Source organism: Corvus moneduloides, chromosome 8, assembly GCF_009650955.1.
Source record: "Corvus moneduloides isolate bCorMon1 chromosome 8, bCorMon1.pri, whole genome shotgun sequence".
NCBI classification, from domain to species: domain Eukaryota; kingdom Metazoa; phylum Chordata; class Aves; order Passeriformes; family Corvidae; genus Corvus; species Corvus moneduloides.
The window spans coordinates 609,687-635,676 of NC_045483.1; the positions used below are offsets into that span (position 1 = coordinate 609,687).

General features: G+C 49.3%; 2 protein-coding genes across 28 annotated transcripts in view; both read right to left on the reverse strand.

The window, feature by feature from the left end:
- Positions 1-120: 120 nt before the first annotated feature.
- Positions 121-13,109, reverse strand: LOC116447364 (testis-specific H1 histone-like). The gene is made up of 3 exons (XM_032116493.1): positions 13,054-13,109; positions 11,619-12,665; positions 121-1,768 (listed from the first exon to the last, which is right to left on the reverse strand). Exons 1-3 carry the CDS (start codon positions 13,107-13,109, stop codon positions 1,744-1,746), a joined length of 1,128 nt encoding a protein of 375 aa, XP_031972384.1. The 3' UTR covers positions 121-1,743.
- JAKMIP3 (Janus kinase and microtubule interacting protein 3) overlaps positions 12,844-25,990 on the reverse strand; it is a 52,865-nt gene continuing 39,718 nt past the window's right edge. For 16 of the 27 annotated variants that reach the window (XM_032116360.1, XM_032116358.1, XM_032116364.1 and 13 more), the window contains 13 exons: positions 24,753-24,881; positions 22,871-22,954; positions 22,152-22,214; positions 21,665-21,763; positions 21,268-21,366; positions 21,119-21,178; positions 19,452-19,517; positions 18,976-19,044; positions 18,806-18,883; positions 15,733-15,936; positions 15,341-15,406; positions 14,366-14,407; positions 12,844-13,639 (listed from right to left, as the gene is read on the reverse strand). In XM_032116360.1, the coding sequence (XP_031972251.1) occupies positions 13,475-13,639; positions 14,366-14,407; positions 15,341-15,406; positions 15,733-15,936; positions 18,806-18,883; positions 18,976-19,044; positions 19,452-19,517; positions 21,119-21,178; positions 21,268-21,366; positions 21,665-21,763; positions 22,152-22,214; positions 22,871-22,954; positions 24,753-24,881 (1,224 nt within the window). In that variant the 3' untranslated portion in view covers positions 12,844-13,474. Of the gene's footprint in view, positions 13,640-14,365; positions 14,439-15,340; positions 15,407-15,732; positions 15,937-18,805; positions 18,884-18,975; positions 19,045-19,451; positions 19,518-21,118; positions 21,179-21,267; positions 21,367-21,664; positions 21,764-22,151; positions 22,215-22,870; positions 22,955-24,752; positions 24,882-25,990 lie in introns of all 27 variants that reach the window. The other 11 variants (XM_032116382.1, XM_032116377.1, XM_032116375.1 and 8 more) reach the window with 6 other exon arrangements.

Genomic DNA, 25,990 nt, shown 5'->3' on the forward strand with positions numbered 1-25,990 from the left:
GCCCGGGGATCAGCTGAACGCCCCCCGCCTCAGCCCTCCCGGGCATCTCCTGGTCCCCCAGGGTGGCCGGTGTCACAGTCCAGCTTCCCCATCCCCTCAACCCCAAACCAATTCATCTAATTTGAAGGTTTAAAACAGATCTTTTTAATTAAAAGTTCACAATAATTTATGTATTTTACAAAGGAATAGAAAGTCTCTCGATATATATCATAGGAATCACAATACAAAAATATCTGTAAAATTCTCTAATCGATCGCTCCAGCCCCTGGTTTCGGGCTGTCGGTTGCTGTCGCAGCACTGAACCCAATGTTCTGTGTTTTGGATATGATTCTGGAGTAGGATTAGAGGACACGGGTCATGGCACGCCAGCCAGTGGACCAAAAACCTCCATTTTCTTTGCGTTACATTTTGCATAAGTTTACAATGGTCCCTTTTTATAAACTGTACAGCACATCATACAGGGTTTAATACACATATTCACACGGCGATTTCCTGAGTCGAAGCTAAATCTCTTCCTGTGCACACCCACGCTGCCGGCGAGGGGCGAGGGGCACAGGAGTGCGAAGGAGCCGGCGTCGGTCCAGGGGCATTTTCTCTTCCTGGTCAGGAATTCTGTCCACAAGCCACGTAAGGCACTCAAGGAATCACTGAAGGCTACAGATATTATAGAGCAGAATACTGGAAATAATAGCCACATCCTCCAGCAGCTTGAACAAGAAGTCCACGCGGGTTTAGGGTGAGGGATGGCCCGTGGCACCCTCTCCTCCTGCTGCTGCACCCCCGCACCGGGCACGGAGGGGCTGCAGGAACGCCCCAGATCGGGGCACTGCCCGCCGCGGTCCCGGGGCTTGGAGACTGTGTTTGTAGGAGATGCACAGGAGCCAGAGTGAGGAAGCAGCAGCCGAGACCCGACACAGCTCAGCTCACCGGCGAGGGCGGCCCCGGCTCCAGCCCGGCCCCGAGCCGGGAACAAATTCCTCACAGACCCCGGCGGGATGCGGGCAGCGAGCGGAACCAGCGGGATCCCTTCACGGAGAGTGAGGAGCACATGGATGGCAATCTCCTGTCTGTGCATTTAAACAGAGGAAACAGTTCTGAAAACATTCTTTGAGCCATTTTTTCTTTCCTATGTACAAAACTTCTTACATATTTATAGTGACACATAGATAAGCGCAATCCCTTATTTACACACAGACCTGTCCTGTACAGTTGGCTTTGTACTTAAAACCCCCAGGACTAAGGAAGTTAATCAGAAAACAAACCGATATTTGAGACACACAAACACACCAGGCAAGAGCACGTCCTGAATGAAGAGCCATGAGAAGGACTCAAGACATTTCCTAACGTGCTCTTTGTCACCTCAACCACCACCTGCAGGGCTTCCAGCAAATACAGTCTTTTAAGACATGAAGTATTTCAGTAGAACTCAAAATGGACTCATTTTAGGCGTGAAATGCAGAAGCAAAACGCAGCTCATCCCAGAATCCCAGCACTGGTATTGGTATCTGGTAGAATTGGAGCTTGTTAAATCAATTCCATGATATAATCATATGTTGATATCAAAATCCACAACCTTGGCCTTGAAGCGTCGCATCCCTCCAGTACAAATACCACACTTCTCTCATCAACTCACTTCCTTCTGTTTCTGCAGCTGAGCTCCTTGTGCTGGGTTAAAACATGGTCGATGTACACGTGCAGGAAGAGGTTGTAGAATTTCAGTATCAAGGGGTTTTCTTCATAGCTTTATAAACTCCAGCAGTGCAGGTACCTACAGAATAAAATAAACACAAGGTTTAACTACAGCTGTGGTCCTCTCCCCTACATGGGATTTTTAATCCCAAAATCTACAACATTTCCATTCCATAGGCTGTGCTGGGTTGTGTTAAGCAGCTCTCTGTTAAGTCTAAGTTGGAGTAGGCTTAGCCAGTTACTGTGTTTTCCCTGAAAAAAAATAGATAATTTATTAAATGTTAAATGTACTGCTTTCTCTAGGCTGTGGCATACATCAAATCATTCATTTTCCTTAAGCAATACTCCCCTAACAGTTTTGGGTAACACTCAGAATATGGTGATGATAGTGATGAATGACAAATTTACAATTTGCCTCATCTGACAAACTCTGGGAGGATGAGTTAAGTACCACGGAGCCAAAATCCACCTCCTCAGGGGAGGAGAGACGGCACGAAGGACGTGGTGCCCGTAGGTGGGAGGGGGCTGCTGCAGCTGCCCTGACCCTTCCCGTGCACCCTCCTTGGACCTGTGTCCGTGTTCTCCATTTCACACTCGGCCACGAGACCAGCGCCAGGCGGAAGGGGAATTCCTGGGACACACACCTGGGAAGCGGAACAGCTCAGCCAGTGCTGGGAAGGAGAGAATCCCCCATTCCTTGTCCCTTCTCCATCCCCTATTTCACGTCTCTTCACCCCCAGACCTTAGCAGCAGCTGAATGCCCCTCCCCAGCGCAGCCCCTGCACTGTGCAGGGAAAGGATTAACCCTTCCCAGCCCGCCCGGCCGGCAGGGCAGAGAATCCCAGACTGGTTTGGGCTGCAAGGGACCTTAAACCTCATCTCGTTCCAACCCCCTGCCAGGTCCTGCAGGTCAGGCGGCTCTTTTGTGTTTCCCCCCCCCCCCCCCCCCCCCCCCCCCCGCACTCCCGAGGCCTTGAGACAGGGGCTGCGGCTCACAGGTGGACAACAGCACTCCAAGAATTTCAGAAGCAATTCGTGAAAAGAGACCGAGAAGTAAATGACAGAAAAGAAGCCGAGAGTAGACGACACAGGGGTTGTGCAGATGCCGCTCTGCTTTATTCCCCCGCCTGTCACACCGCGTTGGGGTGCCGCGGAGCGCCGAGCGCTCGCCGGGATCGCGGCGCTGCCACCGCCGATGTCGGTCAGCGCTGCCCGGGGCTGGCTGCGGCTGCGGCGCCTCGGCAAAAGGCACAGTGACCACTCCCTCACCCCGCCGCCTCCGGCCAAAGACAGGGGATTGGTCCAGGAAGCTGTAAAAATGGGACAAAAGCATTTCAAAAATGGCAGTGGATGGAGCGCTAATATTTGTGCATCGGAGCATTCAGGGCTTATGGAAAACAGCAGCTTTGCTGAATAGAACGATGCAGGAATGCAACTCCTCAAAGATGATGGATCAAATTTCATGTGAGAAAGGAATCACTGAATCCCAGAATGGTTTGGGTGGGAAGCTTTGACCCCAAAGCCCATCCAGTTCCACCCCCTTCCATGGGCAGGGAATCTTCCACTGTCTCAGGCTGCTCCAAGCCCCCATGTCCAGCCTGGCCCTGAACACTTCCAAGGATCCAGGGGCAGCCACAGCTTCTCCGTGCCAGGGCCTCCCCACCCTCACAGGGAAGAGTTTCTTCTATATATCTAAGCTAAATTTCCCCTGTTTCAGTTTGAATCCATTAGTCCTTGTCCTGTCACTACAGTTCCTGATGAAGAATGATCACCTTCATCAGCACAGCCTCTTACCAAGGCTGCAATGGAAGGAGACACATATTTATCTTTATGTATGTGCATATATATATATATATATATGTATGTTTATATGTTATACCTATCACAAGGGACCATATGGCTGAGGGAGGCACCCGACAGCATCCTGGGCTGCTGGGAAAAGGTGGGATATGTTTGAGGAGTAAGGAAGAGGCACCAAAACCACCAGGAAATACTTGGACTGGCCAAGTTAATGCCTCACTGAGCCCTTCAAGCAGAGCTACCAAGCAGGTGAAGCGATGCTGGAGGTGTCTCTAAGGCAGCTCACCCCTCTCTCCCGAAGAAGAGTCTGCCAGGATGAACCTGAGGTTCTTCATCACCTGCTAAACTTGAATCCCGCCTGGAATCCAGCGTGGGACACACCCTGGGATCCTGCTGCAGCCTGTGAGCTGTCCGTGGGACAATGAATCAGTCCCCTCAGATCCATGCAGTGGGAAAGAGTGGATCAGAGAGCCTTTGCACAAACACCGTGGCCTCAGGGGATGGATCCCATCCTCACCTGGGACCCCACAAGCCCCTTGGACATGGGCATGCAGAATCTCTCGTCTTCCCACTTATGCCCCACGTTGAGAATAAACAGGTGGAATTTCATGTCCATGTAAAGAACAATGGGCCAGACTTGGCTTCCTTGTCTTTTCCCCTTCCTCTCCCACTGGATTCACATGAGGGCATTTATGGCATATTCAACGCCTCTTGTGCACACATATACATTTGCATTGAATACAAATGCAAATAACCCATTGGGACTGACTGCAGGGCAGGAAGGGGGGCCCAGAGAACAGGAAGATGAGAAATCATGAGCAGAATAAAATACAGAGGGGAGTTACCTAACCATTTAAAAACGATGGCCATTTAGTTCCAATAGGTTCCACAGAAAGGTGAACATTTGCTGTCAGGGGAGAAGACAGGGCAGGTCCCTGGGGAGGAGGAAGAAGCTCTTTTTTCTTTTCCCCTTTTCTCCTGGTGAGAAAGAGGAAACTGTGCTGGCTGCAATGAAGCAGCCAAAGATCAGGGTAATACTAGTTACGGATCTTTCCGTACTTACACAAATCTCACCTGCACCCCCAGCTTGGACAAAGTGCACCTTCTTTTTTAAGATGCTGGTTTTTTAACACCTGCCTTTGTGAGCAGGATGAGGGGGTGAAGACACTCAGGCAAATCTCTATGGAGTGAAAATAATTCTCTGCAGAAATTCAGACTCTTGATTGCATTTCAGGCCACAGTCACATGGTTTTTGTGGCTGGAGGATGGGCTACTAGCCCTGAAAATCTCAGCAATCAGCAGCCCCTCACTGTCCACTTAGTTTGTTACTAAATTCTTCATTTTAAATTTAAGAATTAAGAGGACATCCCAGTGAACATGTCCGTGGTGTATTTTTATCCTGTCTATACTGACTTGGAAAATTCTGGGGTTTTCCTGTCTTAAACCAGTCCAATTTACCAGTGGAAGGAATGTTCCCGACCGTATCCATTTATGCTGACAAACGCTGTGAGCGTACAGCGGCAGAGGAACTACCCACGAGCATAAAAGCATTTCACTTCATTAATATTCATAGCCTGGAATCTGAAACGCTGCTCCTGGGCCCCCTGAAGCTTTTCAGCAGCTCCAGGAGCCTGGCGGGAGGCTGGAGCCGGGCGGGTGATGCTGGGCATCACCGGAGCTGGTGCCCCCACTCCCAGCACTGCTCGGCCAGGTCGGGACTGCCAGGGAACAACGACCAGGGACCAACCAGCACAACCATTCCTGTTCACTTTCCTACGCAGTCTCATGCCGTGAACAACCCAAGGTGGGGCAGGGCTGTGTTTCTGGCACCGGCATCGCCTCCCGTGCTGGAAGCAGAACCTGGCGGCTCTGGCCCCACAGTCAGGCTCTGCCCATCCTCCCCCCACGGAGACGGGGGATGCTGACACAGGCACACTACAAACTGCTTCTGCTACAGCAGAAAACAGGGCTGCTCCCTCGAGGCTTAATAGCAGGGGTTTAAAAAGCTGTTTCCTTCCACTACAAATCATTTGCTTGTGATAAAATCATGATAGTACTCCTTTTACACACACACACACACACACACACACACACACGTATATATATATATATATATATATGTGCATAGAAGCCCACAGCATTTTCTTTTCACACTGGATTTTGAAGCAGTGTGTAATAAAAAATGAGAAGAGTATTTAAAATTAAAAATATTTCATGACTCCTACACCACACAGAAAGCAGCATGTGGCAGCATGGCCTTGGTTCTTGTGCTCCCACTAGAACAGGTTAAATACATCTATTTTAATGCTGCATTGTTTTTCCAAAAATGCCTGATTCTGCACTGAAAACTGCTTTGCCCTTTAGAAACCTGGTTTAGGTTAATTGCTGGTAACATCCCCTAATGGCTGCGGGTGTTTCACCTGGGTACATGGTGCTTATGAATGAACATGGTACCTTTACATATCTTTTTCATGTAATTGGTAAATCACATTAGAATGCTTTTTAAAAAGAAAACTATCAGAAGCGAGTCATTATGGTGATGGAAAATATGCTATGATAGCTACAAAATATTACTACATGTTGTGTTATCTAAAAAAATAGGCAATATCACTAATATTTCCACACATAAATAACATCAAATTGTTTTCCAGCTAAAGAAAATAAGAGAAGAATGAGAAGCTGTGGCTGCTCCTGGCAGTGTCCAAGGCCAGGCTGGACATTGGGGCTGGGAGCAGCCTGGGACAGTGGGAGGTGTCCCGGCCCATGGCAGGGGTGGCACTGGATGGACTTTGAGGTCCCTTCCAAACCAAACCAGTCTGGGATTCTACTTGAAAATATTTGTCTTCTATATTAGCAAAAATGGGGATTTTATAAATGTCATTATCAGTTAACCCTTAGAGGGGCAGTGGGTTCATGGCTGGAATCCCTGGTGGAGCACAGGCATCCATCTGCTGCTGCAGCTGGAAGGGCTGGAACGCCCCTGAGGACATAAATCCTTGGGCTGGGAAGTCTCCAGGGGAAGCTGGGATCAGGAATGTCGTGTTTGAGGGGCTTCTGGGAGAACTGCAGACAAAGCAGCCATTCAGCTCCACTCCGCCTGGCAGGAATGGATTTTCTGTCCTTTCCGAATGGACCTGCAGAAACCAGAGCAGTTGATGGCATCGGGCACTGCTGGGGCAGGGGCAGGGATGGCATCTGCCCAGGGCTCAGCTCCAGCAGCCCTCCCTGTCCAGACCTGCTCCTGGGTAGGTGTTGCAGATCCACAGAGTCATAGCCCATCTGGAGTTGGAAGCACCCCCAAGGATCATCGAGTCCAACCCCAGGCCCTGCACAGACACCCCAACAATCCCGCCCTGTGCATCCCTGAGAGCGTTGTCCAAACGCTCACAGAGCTCCGGCAGCCTCGGGAACATGATCGCGCCCCTTCCCATGACTTCTCCTGGTGCCCTGCAGAACATGTGCTCTGCTGCTAAATTCATGGCCAGGTCTTCCCTGCAGTGTGAAACCATAATTACACAACACAGTGGGGAACAAGGCACGCCCGGTTCACCTGCTCTGCACATCAGCTCTGCAGGGCCACGCAAACAAATAAAGAAACAGCTCCGAGAGACAGAAGAATCCTAAACCCATCACAGTCTGTGCAGAAGGGTCGCTCCCTGGCACATTTCCTGTTGCAGGCCCCTGGGCTCAGGGGAGGGAGGAGCTGCAGCAATGGCACAGGGACAGTTCAGGGGGGACAGTTCAGGGGGGACAGTTCAGCGGGGACAGTTCAGGAAGGATCCGTTCAGCAGGATGGATGCCCGGTCAAGCAGAACAGGAGGAGCTGAGGCAGGAAATGCAGGCTGACACCTCAGCCTCCCCTGCACCTGCTCCCGGGAAAGGCATCCCGGGCTGACATCGGGGGGACATCAGCCCTGATGCCACCCCAGAGGAACGCGGGGCCTCTGGGTGACGGCACTGCTCCATCCTGCTGGAACATCTTGCTGGTGCCTGGACCACCTCACCACAGTGGCTTTTAGGAAACACAGCTACAGAGAGCCCTCTCAGAATCTGGCACTTTATGAATTTACAGCCGTGAGAATTCTCCCAGTGTGTTTAAGGATGGGAGAAAAGCGGCTTTGATTTGTTGATGTGAGTATTTCACAATCCCCTTCCACGACCATCCCAGCGCTGCCAACGTGCTGCTCCCCCGGCCCCTCCGTGACAGCCTCCTGACACTCCACTCACCAGTTTGCTGTATCCCGGGGGTGTTTACAACATCCTCATTTATAACAAGGAGCAAAGTGCCTCCCGGGGCAAAGTATCTTCAGAAAAAGCCATTGACAGAACAGCATCTCCTCTGTCTGCCTCTACAGATCTGCATGAGGCCAGGACAGTCTTAGTGACTTGGACATGTTCTCCTTCCCTGGGGGAGGTTTCTCTGGGATTTCTGCTGACCTGGAAGTGCAGATATATCACTGGGCACCCCAACCCTCTCCCGTGGCAGGGGCCATTTACACAAACATTAATTTACAAACAGAAGGCATTATTTTTAAAAAGCTAACTTTATAATAGATTTTTCCAGCTAATTAATTCTTCAGGCTAACACTGAGCTTGATAAATTACAAAAATACGTGTCTTTATTATTTGTGAGAGCTCAGCAAGACCCAAATTAAGTGGGAGCACTCTTCAGCTGTGATGAGAACTGAACCTGCTCTGCACAGGAGTGTTCTAGGGAATGAATGGTGAAATGAATGATTATCTTTAAAACCAGCTTGGTGGAGAAGGCTTTTACCCTGCCAGTCCCAGCTCTGTGCAGGGTCAGGCAGAGTTTTCTTTCTGAGAGCAAGCTGAGGATGGAAGGACACAGGACACCAAATTGCTGCTGCTGCACAAATTTACACTCCAAAAAAGCTCTTCTCTACTTCCCACAGAAAGAGGAACACCCATATAAATGATTCAAGGGAAGGCTGGATGGGGCTTGGAGCAACCTGGGATAGTGGAAGGTGTCCTTGCCCATGGCAGGGGGTGGAATGAGATGACCTTGGAGGCTCCTCCCAACCCAAACCATCCTGGGAATCTGGGATTCTGTGCTGTGTGTGATATCCCCACAGCAATACAGGAATGCGAGTTTTTTAGTTATAGAGAGGATAAAAGGAAGGCTGGTCCCATGTCCTGCCCTCGGAATGAGCCCAGGAAGCACAACCCAAAGTTCCTGCTGTAATAAACCAGACGTTTTGCTTAGAAGCAAAATCCCAGCAGGTCTGTGTCAAAGTGTTTTCCCGTGGGATTTGGCAAAACCATTAAGGAGCAGCCTCTGCACAGCCAGAGATGTCTGGGCTAAGCAGTGGGACGAGTGAGGTCCCAGCCATGCTCAGACCTGGCTGAGGCCGTCCTTCAGCAGCAGGCCTGCACTCCTGCCCCAGGGCCTCCATCTCACCCCGTCTCATCCATAAATTCAGACTGACATTGTCATTTCCATGCACTTCAGTCTCTAACAGCGCCGGAGACAGCGGAGCAGAAACAGCGTGCAAGGAGACACCCCACGCTTTTATACAACCTGACAATTATTAACCCACTGGAAATCTCTTCATTATTGCTGAGCCCAATCCTGCTTTTCACAGAGAGAGAGAAACCCGCAAGATTTACAGCACGGTAAAAGGGAGTCAAAGCTTTTGAGTCAGTCCCTCTGTGCCTTCCCAGGAATGCCTTTGCTCAACGGGAGTCTCCTTGATGGCCTGAATTTCCCCACACTTCACTTTAAACAAGGATGTTTGGGGTCACCCTGCTCAGCAAAGACTTGCCAAATAGCATTCTGATGATAGAGCTCATTGGTGCCCCTGTGCAGGAAGTCATTTCCAGAGTGCCTGAGCACACACACACACACAGGGCTGCTGATGGAGCCTTACAGGGAATTTCAGCTCCAGCAGCTCCCCACCTCCCCTGTGGATCCTTTCTGGAAGGAAGAAAAAAACCTCAAAAACCCCACCCTCTGCTGACAGCCAGAGCACACCAGGAACACAGAACAATTTGCTTACTGTTCACTTGATCAGTATACAAACTCATTTAAAGAAAAGGAATTATCTACAAAACTGAGAGGCTCACAGGGACAGATCCTGCTCCAGTGCTGAAGGAGGTTCCCCTAGGGGAAATGCCCCCATCCCACCACACCTGCTATCCATGGTTAAATAAAAACATCAAGCTCTGAACTCTTTAAACTGGTATTTCTAATTGCTGCCTACAGTAGGAAATACGCTACATATTCTTAATTAAAAATGTTAAGGCCATTTCTAAAGAGAATTTATATTGCTGTAAGAAATACAAGGGTTAGAGGAGGATGGGTCCACCATGAACCTAAAACTGGCTTGCTGCTGGTGACCATCACTGGCATTTTGGGGGAGAAGCATCTCCCCATGACCCCAGAGCACATTCAGCTCCACAGACACCAGTTAAACATGGCAATCTGCTTTTAGAATCATGGAATATAGACTGGCTTGGGTGGGAAGGGACTGCGAAGATCACATAGCTCCAACCCTCTGCCATGGTCTTCTCCCCATCCTTCTATCACTGGAAAATTTGTCAATAATAATTTAATATTATCAGTGGTTTAATTCTGATTGATGTAATTAAACTGCAATTACATGACTTCTTTTGGTACCAACAGGAAATCTCTACATGGGTCTGAGTGGATCTCGTCCCCCAGACAAGACCCCTGTTCATGGAGGGAGTGTTCCCTTGTCAGGGCATGCATGGGATCATTGGTCATTCCAATCCTCTCTGTGTCAGGCAGCCCAGGGTGACACCTCGTGTGTATTTATCAGAAGGAATTTAGTTCCAGAGGACACTGGGTGGCAGGTGGGCACCGCCTCCTGCCCCTCGGATGCAGCGCTTGTGGACGCAGAGGCTCCGAGCTCTCCTTGTTCCCAGCGTGGGGACACACACAGAAATCAAATCTGGGAACAACATTCAGGGGTTCCTTTAGGATTTGATGGAACTGGACTCGTGCTGCTGAATTCCTAAAGTGTTCCAGTACAAGGCATCCCAGTACAAGCTGGTGCATCAAGCACAGCTTTTGCTGATGCAGACCTGGGCTTCAGCACGTTCCAGATGCTATTTCCTTTGAATAAACAAATATCAAATGGAGTTATAATAAATGCTGGGGGTTTTAATTAAACTAAGATAATCAGGGCAAAAAATATGGATGCTCAAGCCTTTTCTATAAATGTAAGAGTTAATATCTATAAAAATTTCTCTTAGGCAACTAACAACTTATTTATTGTTATAAAAAAACTTTATTTGGAGACAGGCAAGTGCTACCCAACCCTGTGAGCCTCCAGACTCCAAAATTACACACACACTAAAACACTAAAATACCATCCTAAACCTGCTTGAGACAATAAAATGGCCTGTAAAGCAGCAGTTTCTGGTCCTCCAGGACACACAGTTCCCAGTTCCACCCCACCTCCAGTGGGGTGCCCGTTGATGGGCTCTCTGCTGTGGGGCACCCCTGGGTGCCCACCACTCCTACCTAGGTGTTGTTCACTTTGACCCACAGGAGAGCTTCACCTTGTAGTGGAATTACAATTTGATGCCTAATTAATACATAAATTTGGCGTGTAAGTAACACTTTTGTAACACATGTGCAACTGCAGCTTCCTCTGCCACTGTCCCCATTGTGTTTATCTGCCAAGTAACTCATTATCAGCACAAATTACAAAAAAAGTGAGTGAAATTGTGAATTAAAATACTTTTCCAATTACTATTTGTCTTTTCTATGCAAGATGAAAAATACTTTCATCTTTTGCATTTAAAACAAGTATTTTTAAAAGCAGCATGACTGCTTGCTGTCCACACAAATGTGACAAATCTCCCAAAAATTTTGTCTTAAGAGTGACCACTGATCTAAAACATAAAATCAGCATTTGTTATTATATCACACTGAAATTTAACAGCTAAATTACTGCAGTAAAACAATAATAATTAAATAATGTTTACATAAAGACTCTGGTAATTTCAATACCAAATTCAGTATTTCTTCTGTTATCACCTGAAGCATTTTAACCCAGGTGAGAGACACCAGCAGGTGAAGGAGTTCCAGAGGACACAGAATCCCAGGATAAAGGGGTTTCCAGCTGATCAGCCCATCTTACCTGCGCGGAGCTCTGATCCCTTCCTGCCCCACGCTCCCAGGGAATGGGTGCTGTGGGACCTTGGCCGTGGCTGTCGACAGGACCTTGTTCCTGGCCTTGTTCCTGGCCTCGTTCCTGGCCTCACTCCTGGCCTTGTTCCTGGCCTCACTCCTGGCCTCGTTCCTGGCCTCGCTCCTGGCCTCGCTCCTGGCCTTGCTCCTGGCCTCGCTCCTGGCCTTGTTCCTGGCCTCGCTCCTGGCCTCGCTCCTGGCCTCGCTCCTGGCCTCGTTCCTGGCCTCGCTCCTGGCCTCGTTCCTGGCCTCGCTCCTGGCCTCGCTCCTGGCCTCGTTCCTGGCCTCGCTCCTGGCCTCGCTCCTGGCCTTGCTCCCGGCGTTGTTCCTGGCCTTGCTCCCGGCGTTGTTCCTGGCCTTGTTCCTGGCCTTGCTCCCGGCGTTGTTCCTGGCCTTGCTCCTGGCCTTGCTCCCGGCCTTGTTCCTGGCCTTGCTCCTGGCGTTGTTCCTGGCCTTGTTCCTGGCCTTGCTCCTGGCCTTGTTCCTGGCCTTGCTCCTGGCCTTGTTCCTGGCCTTGCTCCTGGCCTCACTCCTGGCCTTGCTCCTGGCCTCGCTCCTGGCCTCGCTCCTGGCCTTGCTCCCGGCGTTGTTCCTGGCCTTGCTCCCGGCGTTGTTCCTGGCCTTGTTCCTGGCCTTGCTCCTGGCCTCGCTCCTGGCCTTGCTCCCGGCGTTGTTCCTGGCCTTGCTCCCGGCGTTGTTCCTGGCCTTGCTCCTGGCCTTGCTCCTGGCCTTGTTCCTGGCCTTGCTCCTGGCCTTGCTCCTGGCCTTGCTCCTGGCCTCGCTCCTGGCCTTGCTCCTGGCCTCGCTCCTGGCCTCGCTCCTGGCCTTGCTCCTGGCCTCGCTCCTGGCCTTGCTCCTGGCCTCGCTCCTGGCCTTGCTCCTGGCCTTGTTCCCGGCCTCACCCCACAGCCCTGCCTTTCTGTGCTCGGCCGTGGATCCCACGTGGTAAATCACACTCTGGAATTTCTTCTGGATTTTCCCCTCTTCACCTGTTTTTCTAGAGGATTCTTTTTCCTCCCCGGTTCCTGTGCCAGCCTCCCGGGCTCAGGCTCTGTGGGACTTGTGCTCCCTTTCCCCAAGGTGAGGATATTTTCCAGGTGACATCTTCTATTCCATCTTGCTGCCTCTCCCAGCCCAGTGCATGAGAATCAGGGATAATCTGGTTTAGTTCACTCTTTCCCAGGTTGAACTTTTTGCTGGGACAGTGTTAAGCCTTTTGTCATTGTTCAGGGACAGCCAATTATAAATTATTGCATCGTTTTTCTCATCATGGTTTACTGACAACTCAAAAAAAAAAAAAAATTACAGCTTGATTTCCTGAATGTAGCTTTATGTTTTTTCCTGAAACTGGGCTCATGGGATATTTGACAAAGCATGGGACATACCCAGTGTCATCAAGAAATACCTTGGAACAAACCACTTCATTTTCATTCATATTCATCTTTTCATGAGCCACTCCTCTGGAACTCTTCTTAAAATCTTCTTTCAAGACAGATTTTTAAAGAACGATGGATAACAAACATTAATGTGTGGCATACAAACAGGACATGGGCACTTCTACACAGAAGCAATTTGCCACCTGCTTAGCAGGGAACCAAAATAAATTCAGTGTATCTGAATTAGTTATGGTGCTCCTGTCGCAGAGCCCGGGGCTTGTCCAGCAGCAGGGCCAGCACCCCGGGAGGAGCCTGTGGCTGTAGGACAGGGAGGAGCAGAGTTTTTGGCTTCCTTTGTCGGCTTAGTTCTGTCCTTTCCCAACACTCCCTCGGGGATCTCAGTGGTGCAGGGACTCCCACACAGCCTGGTTCAGCCCCAGGGAAAGGGTCCCACAGACTGCACCTCCCATTGCCAGGAGCAAAGTACGAGACAGATCTGGGGGGGTGGAAAGGGCAAAGTCTCTGTGTTGGTCTCGGGAAGCAGGGCTGAGCTCCTGGGAAGAACAGCAGGGGCAGCTGGAGCGTCCTCAGGAGGCTGAAACAAGACAGAAAAACAGCACTCAGAGAAAAGCCCACCTGGGCAAAAATAACATTCACGAAACTTCCGTGAGGTCCTGCTCATAATTATCTGCTGAACTGCACAACTGATAAAAAAGGATTTGTGACATATTCCATTTATGCTGGTTAGTGGGGAGTGTTTCTCTCCATGCCATCCATGCCGTGGTCATTTCTGGCAGCACACACAGAAATTGGGCAATTTATCCCCTATTTACATGGGAAAAAGGGGGATTTAAGGAGTACCTGGGGCCCTATGGCACAAAGCCTGGAGGAACACACCCTAATAACTGCCAAGTTCCCCCAAACCCAGCTGGTTGCTGTCCTGGAGGCAGGACAGGCTCTCTGGCTGCTCAGGGAGAGGGGCTGAGGGTTTCCATGGACTTCCAGCAAGGATCAGCTGGAGCAACCCCTGATGTAGTCAGAGGAATAACCCTGGACTGGCTGTTTTCCCTGGCTTGCTAGATGTTTCCTTGCTTTTAAGCCTGCTTAGTTTTTCCTTGTCCTTCCCTCCAAAGAAGGAAATTCTGTTTGACAAGTTTTTGCCTGCTGGTGCCTAGGTTTCCTGGTTTTTTAAAGGATTTGGAGATTTCCATTTTTGGGTTCTCTGGGATGCCCAAGAGACCCTCCAATCCTGCTGATACAGCAAGAGGAAGGCTCTGATGCTTTATGAGAAGGAGAGACCAGAGGAGACCCGAGGGCTTACCTTGTGCATGTGGCCTGAAGGACTATGACCAAAGAATGAAAGCTAAAGAGAAAAATAAAAACAAAAATAAAAACTGAAAAGGGGAGGGAAGAGAGGAAAAAATGGAAGAGAAGAAAGAGATTAAGAGTTTACAGTGTGTTTAGCTGAGAAATAGGCTGTGGTTACAGACAGAGTGCAACAAAACTCTCAGGTGAGAAGAAATATGGAGTGTGAAGTAAAGTCCAAGTGCTTGGGGCTCAACTTGGCTCATGAGAGTTCCTGTGTCCCTTGGACTGGTGACAGTCCCTGCCCCTCTGAGCCCAGCCAGGCACAGCCACGGGCTCAGGGCAAATAGTGGGGGGAGAAATATCAGCTGAATTCTCCTGACACCTCAAAACACCCCAAGCCCAGCCCTGCTGAGGTCTGGGTTCAGTCTCAGGCACTAGCCCAGCTCAGCCCCTGTTGTACCTGACCATGGCCATCTCACTGGAAAGGGGTGTGTTCAGCTGAGGGCAGTTCTGGGGTAAAACACAACAGTTTAGGCTGACTGGAGAAGCTCAGTGACACAAACCTGCAGGCTGCAGGTGAGGGAGGAGAGCGGAGCCCCTCATTCCTGCTGGGAAAGGCTGCTCCATGCAGCTGCATGTCCAGGGGCTGGAGATGGGAGGGAGGGAGCAAAACTCCCAGCTCCCTCCCCAGAGCTCCCGTGGAGCTGAGCCCTCGGCTCTGTCCCTTCCCAGGGCGATGGGCCCCGTCCCTGCTGAGCCCCGTGTGTGGGACGGCACCGGCGGGTAACAGGAAGGAAGGACTCAGCTGGACCAGTTCACCTTTCCTCCTCAGAGGGACTGCTGCAAATGCAAACTGTTTTCCTGGAGCTGTCCCCCTTTCTCACTGCACTACACACACGAGCTCTCTCTAAGGTTGTTTCCTTGGCCCAGGTGAAATGGAGAATGGTCATGTGCACACACAGCAGCTGTTCCGTCTGCATGACCTTACCTTTTCCTCTAACTCTTTTATCTGTCTTTTTTGGCCTTCAATTCTTTCTTCTAGCTCTTTAATTCTCTGTCAGATTTCAAATAAAAAAATATTTATTAACCAACCAAATACAGATGTACCCAGAAGATGCATTACTTTGGGGGATATAAATTGTATGTGCTGTGCTTCCACCAAAAATAAATTGGGTATTACGCTGTAGGTGAGTCCTCTGTGATTGTCACCGTGTGTGACAAAGTCAGGAAAAGCACGATGCCCTGTGTGCAGGGTTATCCAAGGCCAAGCAATGCCTACCCCAGGCCCAGCCAGTCTGGGACAGCTCCAGGGGGAGAGGCCGGTGCTCACAAGGCCGTCCCTCCCCGAGCCCCGCCTGCCCTGCCCTGCCCGGCACCCACCTGCTGTGCATGCTGAATGAGCTCCATCCTTTCCCGCAGGATTTGGGCGTCCCTCTCCCGGAGCTCACTCATCACCTGCCGCTTCCATTGCTCCACGGCGCTCTTCAGCTTCTCCTTCTCCTCTTCTGAAAGAAGTTCGGAAATTTTGGCTCCAGCTTCTTGCTGCAGGGCATCATAGAGCATGGCTTCTAATTCCAGAATTTGCTAATCAAAAACAATATAAAGCTGTCAGCTCGACCTTGTCCCTGGTCAGGTGAGGAGTCTATGAGGAACTGAACATCTGACCCTGAAAGGCAATGGGAGCAGTGGAGGGGCTGTGTGCTGAAACACAGAAAACTCCATCCAAAGGGAAAATACTTCAGGCTGCCTTCATCTTTTGGGGCTCCGAGCAGCAATGGAACTGGGACAGCCTCTGGGCCCAGCCTAGTCTGCCCCTCAAACATGTGGGAGTCAGCTTCTCCTTCCTGGGGATGGCAGATGGCCGTGGGGAGAGAAAGGAAAAAAAGTAAAGGAAGAGGAAAGGGAGAAGGGAAAAGGGAGAAGGGGAGAAGGGAAAATGTAATTAGGAAAAGGGAAAAAGGAAACAGGCTCATAAAAGACTCATTTTGTGAGTCACAGATATTTTTAACATGTAGTTTTCAGTCCCTCAGTTCCCCTTTCCCAGCTAATCTGCTATCCAGCAGAGGACACAGCAGCATCAGCCCATGCTCCTGCCAAAAGGAAAGACTCCCTGCCATGTGTGTGCAGCATTTTGTACCAACCAGTGGAAAATGCCTCATTGGGAAGACATTCCCAGCACTTCCTCTGGCAGAGCTGTCAGCTCCCAGAGGGTCTATGCCCAAGAAAACGACCCTGTCCTGTAGCTGGGCTCTGCTCCTGCCCCACAGGAAGACGGATGCACCCTCTGGATTCCCTGAGATGGAGAAATGTGCAGGAAATGGGCTGGCCACACTTCCCTGGGGTCACTGAGCCTGGCACCCTCCTAGGGCAGGTGGTGTTGCCAGATAGTGTCTCCTGCCTTGGAATCCAAGATAAAGGCTGTTCCCCCAGGCAAGCCAAGAGCGAGCTGAAATCTATTTCAGCAACTTTGATACAAAGCAGAAGAAAAGGCAGCAGCTGGTGGCACCTCTGCACACCCCCTCCAGAGCTGGTGGCATCTTGCAAAGCTCTCCATGGCCTCAGGAGAACCCCACTGCAACAGAATAATGGAACCGGTGAGGCTGAAAGAGTCCTCAAAGTCCCCCAGTGCAACTGTCCCCAAGCAGTGCCAAGGCCACCACTAACCCATGTCCCCAAGTGCCACATCCACATGGCTTTTAAATCCCTGCTGGGTCTGTTGCGAGGATTCAGCTCAATTCAAAATCACGTTTTCCAGCTGAGGCTGCTGCTGGTGTTTGCTCACTGGGTCTCTGCAGAGCCAGGACAGCAGAATGCTCCCAGCAGAACAGTGGCACATGGCAGGAGTTGTGGTACTGATGGTAACTGATAGTAACTGATGGTAACCGTGGCATCTTCGTGAGGAAGAACACCTCAGATCTCAGGAGAATATTCTGCTTTTCCTTTAAAAAACAACACCAACACCTCGCTAACCTCGTCCCAGCAAAACGCTGCTATTGGAGACCTGGATTTCTGCCGGGCCCCAAGCCTCAGGGACACAACCATCAGCCCTCTCTGGACATACTGACTTGTGCAGGAAGAAGGGCAGGGGGACCCTCCTGGTCTTCAGAGCAGCAGCAGTGTCAGCCAAGTGCTCCTTGGAGCAGAACCCCCTGCAGCAGCCAAGGGCAGAGAGAGCGTGCAGATGGCTTTAGTGGTTCTGGCTGCTAATCTTGTTGGCTCTGCTTCAGGGGGGATCATGATTAGCTGCTCCTCATCTCCGGGGGCACAAAGGAAACATGGAAGTGAAGCTAATTTTATAAAGCAAAAGAGCTTTTTCCACTCAAACTCCAGGGCAGAACAAAGCTTCCTTGCTGCTTTCAGGCTGCATTTGTGCCCTGGAGCAAAGCTGTGCCTGGGACATGCGTGATGCCTTCAGAAAATACAGGGAAATGGAAATAACCCACAGCCCCCTCTGCATGGGCTGCACACTCTTTGCACTCCCTGCTTCCCACGAGCAGACTCAGCCTTCAGCTGCACAAACTGCTTCTCAGGACAGCTCAGGGCAGAAGATCATGGAATCACAGAGTCCCAGACTGGGCCTTAAACACCATCTTGTTCCATCCCCTGCCATGGGCAGGGAAACTCTACTATAAGGTATTACAGGGCTGAGACCATGGGTAAGGAGCCTTGTGTGCTTTCCAAGGTTTCCACTGTGCCTTGGTTCCTGATATAGCTCAGCATCTGGCAAAATCAGTCTTAAAAAAATCACCCACAGGACAGAAAATGTATGGAGCAAAAGCTCCCCCAAATGGTTTGAGACACAAGTAGACAACAGGATGCACAAGGCATAAATACTCATTGCTCCTCAGAAAGTGTAACTGTGCTCTAGGTTTACATAGAACTGAAAAAATGAGATAAATTGAAAGGAAACTTTATGCCTTTTGTGAATATATATGTAAGTTTTCTCTCATTGATGGAAACAAAATGGCTAAAGACTGAAAAGATGGGTGAAATGCCTTAGGATCAGCTAATGATGAACCTGTCTTAAGAGCAGTTTCATTTCACATTTACACATCCCAGAATACCTCCAGCTGCTCTGGTTACAGAAGCTGTAATCCAAAATACAGGGGAATGTCTAGGCTAAAATATAATTTTTTAAAAAGTAAGACAAGTTACTGAAAATCTCATTTCCTTATCAGTCCTGTACTGAAACTCTGGCTGAATTAAAACTCGTGTTGAGTAAGTTAATGTTCAGGTCCTAACCCTGCAAGGGCTACCAAACCCGAGGAATTCTGTTCATGAGGAAGTCGTGGTTAGCTCAGGGTGCAGAGGATTTGCTGAACTCTCATCCCATGCAGCCCTCAGGGCACTCCACGAGCAGCACTGCCCAAGGCAGAATTTCCACAGGGGACAGAGCACATGGTGAGTTAGTTAATCCAGGTGTCCCAACTCAGTCAACACTGACATCCCTCACCTTGTGAGCCTGGTCCAGGGACTGTTTCCTGAAGTCCAACTCATCGTCCAGGTAGCCCTTTTGCTTGCTGAACAGCTCCTGGGGACCAAGGAAGAGGCTGTCAGTGACCACCATGGCCCCAGTGCGACGTCCCCTCTCTGTCCCCTCCCCTGGCAGCTCCTCTCTGGTACCTTCTCGTTCTCCAGATCCAGCATCTTCTGCTGCAGCGCAGACTCGGTCACTTCGATCTGCTGGAGCCACTGAGGGAACAGAGAGCAGAGCCCAGCCTGAGCACAGCCCGTGGGCTCAGCCCCCCTGGGACTTGTGGATGTGTCAGCACACAGCAAGTACTACTTAAGTAACAGAGCAAAATTTACTAGACCATTGTATTTTTATTTTCATATGCTGGAGATGGAAAAAGCCATATTTCAAAGCCTGGCCCTTCCCTTCTGACATTGCTCTGCGAGTTCAGTAACATTTTAAATGAAGCTTTGTCCGTCTGCACTGCTGCCTTGTTACCTTTAGCTGGACAAAGCCCAGTTAATCCCACATAAAGCACCATGGCCTTTGGTGTGGAGCTGTCACCTCCCTCACCAGTGTCTGCTCAGAGGGGTCAGATCTTTCTTTCAAGACACAAAGGTGCCAGGAGTGATGCTGCGGTCATTACCTTTTCAGCCAGCGTGAGGACAGTCCTGGCCTGGATGATGACCACCTGCTCTTCGTTGGTCAGGTTCTGCACCAAAAGCAGAGCACAATTACAACAAATCCCAGTGTGTTGTTATCAGCCCACTACTTGGGCCACTGTTGTATGAAATATATCTGAAATTAAGTATGTTTGAGGAAAAATAAACTAAGGCAGAGAAAATTAATATTGTAATGCAACATGGTTGTAAAAGCTATTGTCACTATTCATTACCAATCCTTATCATACATAATTCTTCCAAAATTCTCGTATGTACCAAAAAGAAGTGACACTGGATCTATTTTTACCCAACAGGGAATAAACACACATTTACACAGGACAAGATCAAGCTCAGCACAAAGAGCCATGGGGAGAAGAGATGCAGTGTTCCTCCCATGCACAGTCCTCACTTTGTGCAGCCAAGTCATTATTTTGGGAAGCATTTTTGAGGTGTTGGCTATTCCATCCATCTTCTGTTGCTTTCTCAAAAAAATCGAAGTACTGGAACTGGGCTTTGCATTTCATCCCAAGCTTCAGTGCGACCACAGGTACAGCAGCAGAAGGGAATCCCCTCGGCTGGGCCTCGCTGCTGTGGGGAGCCTGAGTCAGAGTCAGGGAAGCTGCTGCTCAGGGGGACTGTGGAGAGCTTCAGTTTAGGGCACTGCTGGGACAGTGGCAGTGCTGTTCAGGAGGGACTGAATCAGGGAATCCTGGGATGATCTGGGTGGGAAGGGACCCCAAAGCCCATCCAGTGCCAGCCCTGCCATGCCAGGGACACCTCCCACTGTCCCAGGCTGCTCCCAGCCCCAATGTCCAGCCTGGCCTTGGGCACTGCCAGGGATCCAGGGGCAGCCCCAAGCTGCTCTGGGCACCCTGTGCCAGGGCCTGCCCACCCTCAGGTATTTATAGTTCTGGTACTTCCAGGCTGCCCCCTGGTCCTGGGGATGGTGTTTTGCTGGTATCCAGCCTGTCCAGAGGGAGAGCTGGGGCAGCCCAGGTGCAGAGCTGTGAGAACAGTGGGGACCCTTCTGCAGCCCCGGTGCTGTGTGGGGTCTTCCAGGAGGAGCCTGGAGTGGCTGAGGGCTCTGCTCTCCTGGGCCCCTCACAGCCCTGGGGCTCTGCTGATAGAGGAGAGCCCAGGAAAAGACACACAGGGATGTATGTGCCTTCCACGTACTTAACTGGATGTGCAATTATTCACTGCCACCTGCTGAAGGAGAAGCCCTTTCAAATTTCTTATTATTTGCTTCTCCTTTTCACTCTGCTGTTTTAACTTCTTGTTTAATATCCCGGTTACTATCAAGGGCTTATGGGTTATTAGACCAACTCAAAGCACACAGCTGCTGAAATGCAAAAGCAAAGCAAATGCAGAGCAAGCAAATGAAGAAACCGTGTGTGAGCAGTGGCCAGAAAACACCAAACACCAACATTATTCTCCAAATAACAGAAATCTGAGAAGCAATATGGTGACACCGAGCCCCTGTGTTTCACTCTTCAGGTGGTAGCAAAACCTTAAAAAGCCAGAAAATGCTTCGCTCGTAGCCCAAACCAGAGGCAGGACAGGCTGTGCAGCACCAAACCAGGCAGCTTTGCTCACTTCACATGAGGACAGGTATTCCCCAAAGCATGCACAATTTATTAAAGGAACATACACTTACGGCGTTATCCCCTAAAATGTCCAGCTTTTTCATCAGCTCTGCTACCACTATGTCCTGACAAGAGAGAAATGGAGAAGCAGGAGTCAGCACAGAGCATCTGGTTTTGCTCAGGGAGAGGAGGATAGGAAAGGAGAATCCCTTACTGTTACACCTTCTGCCTCGCAGTACACCTGCAGAGGGCTCTTCCCCTCTGTGAAGGGGCCGTGGTGGAAGTTGATGGCAGGGGACCGTCTCTCCCTCTCCTGAAAGGACAACAGTTCCTTGGTTACCCACTCTGGGGTGTCACACCAGAATGCAGAATGGTTTGGGTTGGAAGGGCCCTTAAAGCTCACCCCACTCCACCCTCCTGCCACAACAGCCTATCAACAGCACTGGTGGTGGCCCGTGGGTGTTTGGGGTTTTCCTCTTTTATCAGGACTCTGCACAGAGCCCTTTGGCCTCCCTCCCTGCAGAGTGCCCCTCTCCAGCAGCCCCGTTCCCAAACCCGCTGTGCCCAGCCCGCACAGCCCGGGCAGGACTGGGGGTGCCACACGTGCTCACCTCCAGCTCCAAGATCCTGAATTCCAGCAGCTCGTTTTGGTCCTTCACGTCCTGGACATCGTGTTTGAGACGAGCCTCCTCGGCTTCCATCTGTTTTATCTGCCAAGTGCACAAAGCAACACGTCCTTAGCACTGCGGGCAGCAGCGTTCCCGAGCCAGGGCATGGGGGCCGTGCTGGGAGAGGAGCTCCAGGGCTGAGCCCACCACCCCGGGGCAGGGGCAGTGCTGAGGGTCCAAGCCCACCCTGACCTGTGGGGGGACACAGGGCTGACCCCCAGGGCCACTGTCCTCGTGCAACCTTGCAGCAGGACACACATGGGGCAACAGGGAATGCCAGAACTCCACTTTTCCCGCAGGTTTATACGGATCTTGTATTAAAAATGAATTATTTCCAGCAGGGCTGTGCAATACAGATCAGAATATTGAACCTTCTGCATCCCTCAAATACAAATATTACTTGAATAATACAAATAGAAAAGCTGAACACCTTTTCCACCAGTTCCTGATTTCTTCTGTACAACGCCTGCTTCTCCTGAATCCACTTCATGTCCTTGGGAAGGAAATGAACAACACTGTAGGTGAAGCTGCAACGTTTAGCACCAGCACAGCAGCAAGTATTTCACTGAATCTCACATACAGACAGACAGAATAATGTTACGTGTGAAATTTTAAGTCCATTACTTCCTAAAATAGCTTCCTAAGCTGAACTTGCCCATATAATTTTAACAGCTCTGTAGTATATAAATGGAATAAAAACATTCCAGTGATTAAAAAACTCTTTCAGGTAAAATCTGGTTTGCATTAAAAGGGATATTCCAACTATGTGTTTACTATCAAATTTCTATTTTGCTAAATACAAATTATGTATTTCTGCAGATCAGGCAAACTAAACTTTGTTTGGAAGCTAATCTCTTAGTCTGAGGAATATATAAAACCCAGAAACCCCAGAACATCGTTTATCAGCAAGAGCAACAATAAGAGGTTAAGCTGGGAAGGCAATGATGAAATGATTTAATATTATTTTATAGTTCTCAAAACCATTTTCTGTTTACTTTTTTCTTTTTGTTTTGGGGTTTTTTTTTTTTGCTTTGTTTGGATGTTGGGGTTTTTTTTTGTCTTCAGAAGTGCTACACAAGCTGTGACCAGCCTGGGAACATTTCTGGTTCCCCAGCAGAGAGGTGGGGAAGGGGCTGGAGTCAGCATTACCTGTCCCTGCTCAGCCAGAGCCTTCTCCAGGTCTTCTATCTGAGCCTGGGATCGGTGTATTTCTGCTTGGAGCTGCTCACGTGTCTGTGGGATATGAGGGAGAAAGGAAACAAACCAAAAAACCCATAAATAACAATTCAAAAATAAATGAAAAACAGAAATAAATCAAACTTTCTCCAAAAGACCAAAGCTAATGCAGATACAGAAAATATTTTAAACACTAAATGTTTTTAACAAATTATTTTGGCAGAAGAAATTTGCAGCTGAGCACAGAATATCAAATAATCAAATGTAATCAAATCAAGTCTGGGAGACAGGATTAATGATTTTGAGATTTAAGTCAAGATTAACAAAACGGCAAAGCAGGGCTGGCTCCTCACAGCTGGTCATGGCAGGCTGCAGCCAGAACCTCCCTTTCTCTAGGAAAACAAATGAAATTATTATGGCACAATTCTGGGCACACCTGGTTCCTTAAATTCGGGGCATATTAAAAACTCAGAACAGACCCCACATGACAAACTGGCAAATTTCATTGATCTTTGTGCCTATAGTGCCTTATCTATGACTTAGAACCTTATCTATGATTTAGTGATTTAGTGCCGTATCTATTTCATACCCATGGGTCATTTTTTTACTACATTTGTTGCTTCCTGCTTATTTAAATAGACACCACATTCCTACATGTGTTTTCTGGAGAATAAATATAATTACTGTTAGCTGTTTTATTTGTTACATACTTTCATAGACCATTTTCCTTCCTTGAACCATTTCTCTGCTATTTATCCTGTTATTTACATGGAAAGTGATCTTGTTTGCATGACCTACACTGCTGCCTCCTTTGGGTTACTATGGAAAAACTAAAATCAGGTCACTTTTACAGCTGGGCATGCCTTGGCTCACTGTGATTTTCTTTCCAAGTGCAATCCCTAATGTTTCAGAGTAGATGTTCATTCTGGGAACACTTTTGGGAATGTCAGGTTTCATGCATTACGCCCTGACCCACTTTAAGTGTTCCTGGATAACATCTTCACAGAACAGATGTGGGAACAAATTAAACCTCTGCAGGCACATTTCTCCTGTTAAACAGGAAATGTGTCCCTTTCCTGACTGCACTCACCCTTGCAGGCTGGGCATGACACATCCTGCCAGCCCTTCAGAGAGTCATGGAATGGTTTGAATTGGAAGGCACCTCAAAGCCCATCCAGTGCCAGCCCTGCCATGGCAGGGACACCTCCCACTGTGCCAGGCTGCTCCCAGCCCCAATGTCCAGCCTTCCATGGACACTTCCAGGGATCCAGGGGCAGCCCCAGCTTCTCTGGGCACCCTGTGCCAGGGCCTGCCCACCCTCCCAGGGAACAATTCCTCTGTACTCCTTGTAGCACACAACAAACTCATAACAAAAGCAACACTTCAGGCCAGCTGTCCAGAGCCACAGGGACTGTGTGAGGCAGACGAGCAGACAGAACAGCACAGGGCACTTTGCAATTTAATTAACAGAAAAATCTCAGCTATAAGCCTTCTAAACATTTTATGAGAAATCATGTAATCTCTCAGAGCCCAGAAGGAATTAAAGACCATGCATTATATATTTAAGGCTATCTGTCCTAGTTCTGTACAGAAAAAGAGCTTAATTTCAAGGATTTCCCATTAAAAATTCTTCCTGGGTTTCCCTTAAACTGATCAGAGGTGAAAAGACCCAGCTGCAGCAGTGGAGGATTCTCAGCAAACCCTTCCCAGGGAGGCTGGCGGGAGCCGGAGCGCCCGGAGCCGCCTGGCCCAGCCCCAGGTGAGCTGGAGAACAACCTGAGCAAGCACACTTGGATCTCCCCCCCACCCTCACAATTCCAACCCCTTATTTCCATGTAATATAAGCCATGTGGACCTTAACTTCTCGTTCTGCATCCAAGGTGCCCCCGACCTGCTCCTGCAGCAGGGCGTAGGCACGCTGCAGGGCCTGGTACTCCATCGTCAGCTGCCGAAAACGCAGCTCCGTCTCCTCCTTGGCCATGCCCTGCAAGCAAAAAAAAAAAGAGGGGATTAGGTTTGTTTTCTCTTAAAAGTGCCAAAATACCACTTTTGTAATGCAATTTGGAAGCACAGTACTAAAAATCTTTATTAAGTGCCCTGAAGCTGCTTCCCCTCCGTCCTCTACACATCTCTTGCACACACTTACCTTGAGGAAATGCAGTATAGAAATAAAAAGATAATCCCTGGCTTGGAAAGACAAAAGCTTACCTCATATAACACACTAATGACTGCACCACCCTTTCTTACCATAACAGGGAAAATCATCACGTTAAAGGTGAAAATGCAGCTTTCTTTAACAACAAAAGGTTTCCAATTTGGAAAGGAAGCCAAGCCTGACAGCCTCACTCAATTATTAAAACACGACTCCAGAGTTAATAGTTGTAGAAGTAGTGACAGCAACATGAAAGGAGCCCTTCATCTTCTTCACCCTCCTTACAATATCCAGTATGGAATGCTTTCATGTCAGGCTGGCCGGAATATTTCACTCAACATGAAATGGAATTACATTGCTGGGTGCATGCATCAACTTCCCACTAGCTGAACAGGGGAAAGAATGTCAATATAGGAATGAAAAATAAACAGGCTCATACATACACAAATACATTCAGATTTCCTGCAGTGCAGCACACACCTGGTAACCATCATGTATCTTTCATGATGGAATTCTGCAGGTTCCCTTTTAGCAGATCTAATTACACACCTGCAGCCAGCGCACCATGAAAAGGCTGTACATCATCAGTGGCAATTTTTGTTTATTACAAGATTCTTGTTAAGCCCAAAGCTGTGTAATGGTCCAGTGATCTGACACACACTGGGGAATGCATTTGTAGGGAAGCCCTGGCAAATACACGGAATAATCGCTTTAATTTGTATTACATTTGTGTGCTCTGCTCTCACAGCCTCCGAACAGCCCCAGTCAGGAACCAGCCTTTCCCTGGAGCCCAGAGCTTCAGGGGAATGTTCCCTTCTCCTTATACAAGCACAGACCTTACTGCTCTGTGCCGAGCTCGGCCTGGCCCAAACTACATGTGCCAAAATCTGCAGCCAGCCTCAGAGTGAACACATTTCCCAAGGGTTGTCCAATTCCTCATT

What these genes read in the sequence shown, in the direction of transcription:
- LOC116447364 (XM_032116493.1), bottom strand. Translation starts at nt 13,109, where the DNA reads ATGAATATGAATGAAAATGAAGTGGTTTGTTCCAAGGTATTTCTTGAT. An exon ending in GTATTTCTTGATGACACTGG is followed by an intron (nt 12,666 to 13,053) that starts GTATGTCCCATG and finishes AGAATCCTCTAG; the next exon opens with AAAAACAGGTGAAGAGGGGA. An exon ending in GGGATCAGAGCTCCGCGCAG is followed by an intron (nt 1,769 to 11,618) that starts GTAAGATGGGCT and finishes TTTATTCTGTAG; the next exon opens with GTACCTGCACTGCTGGAGTT.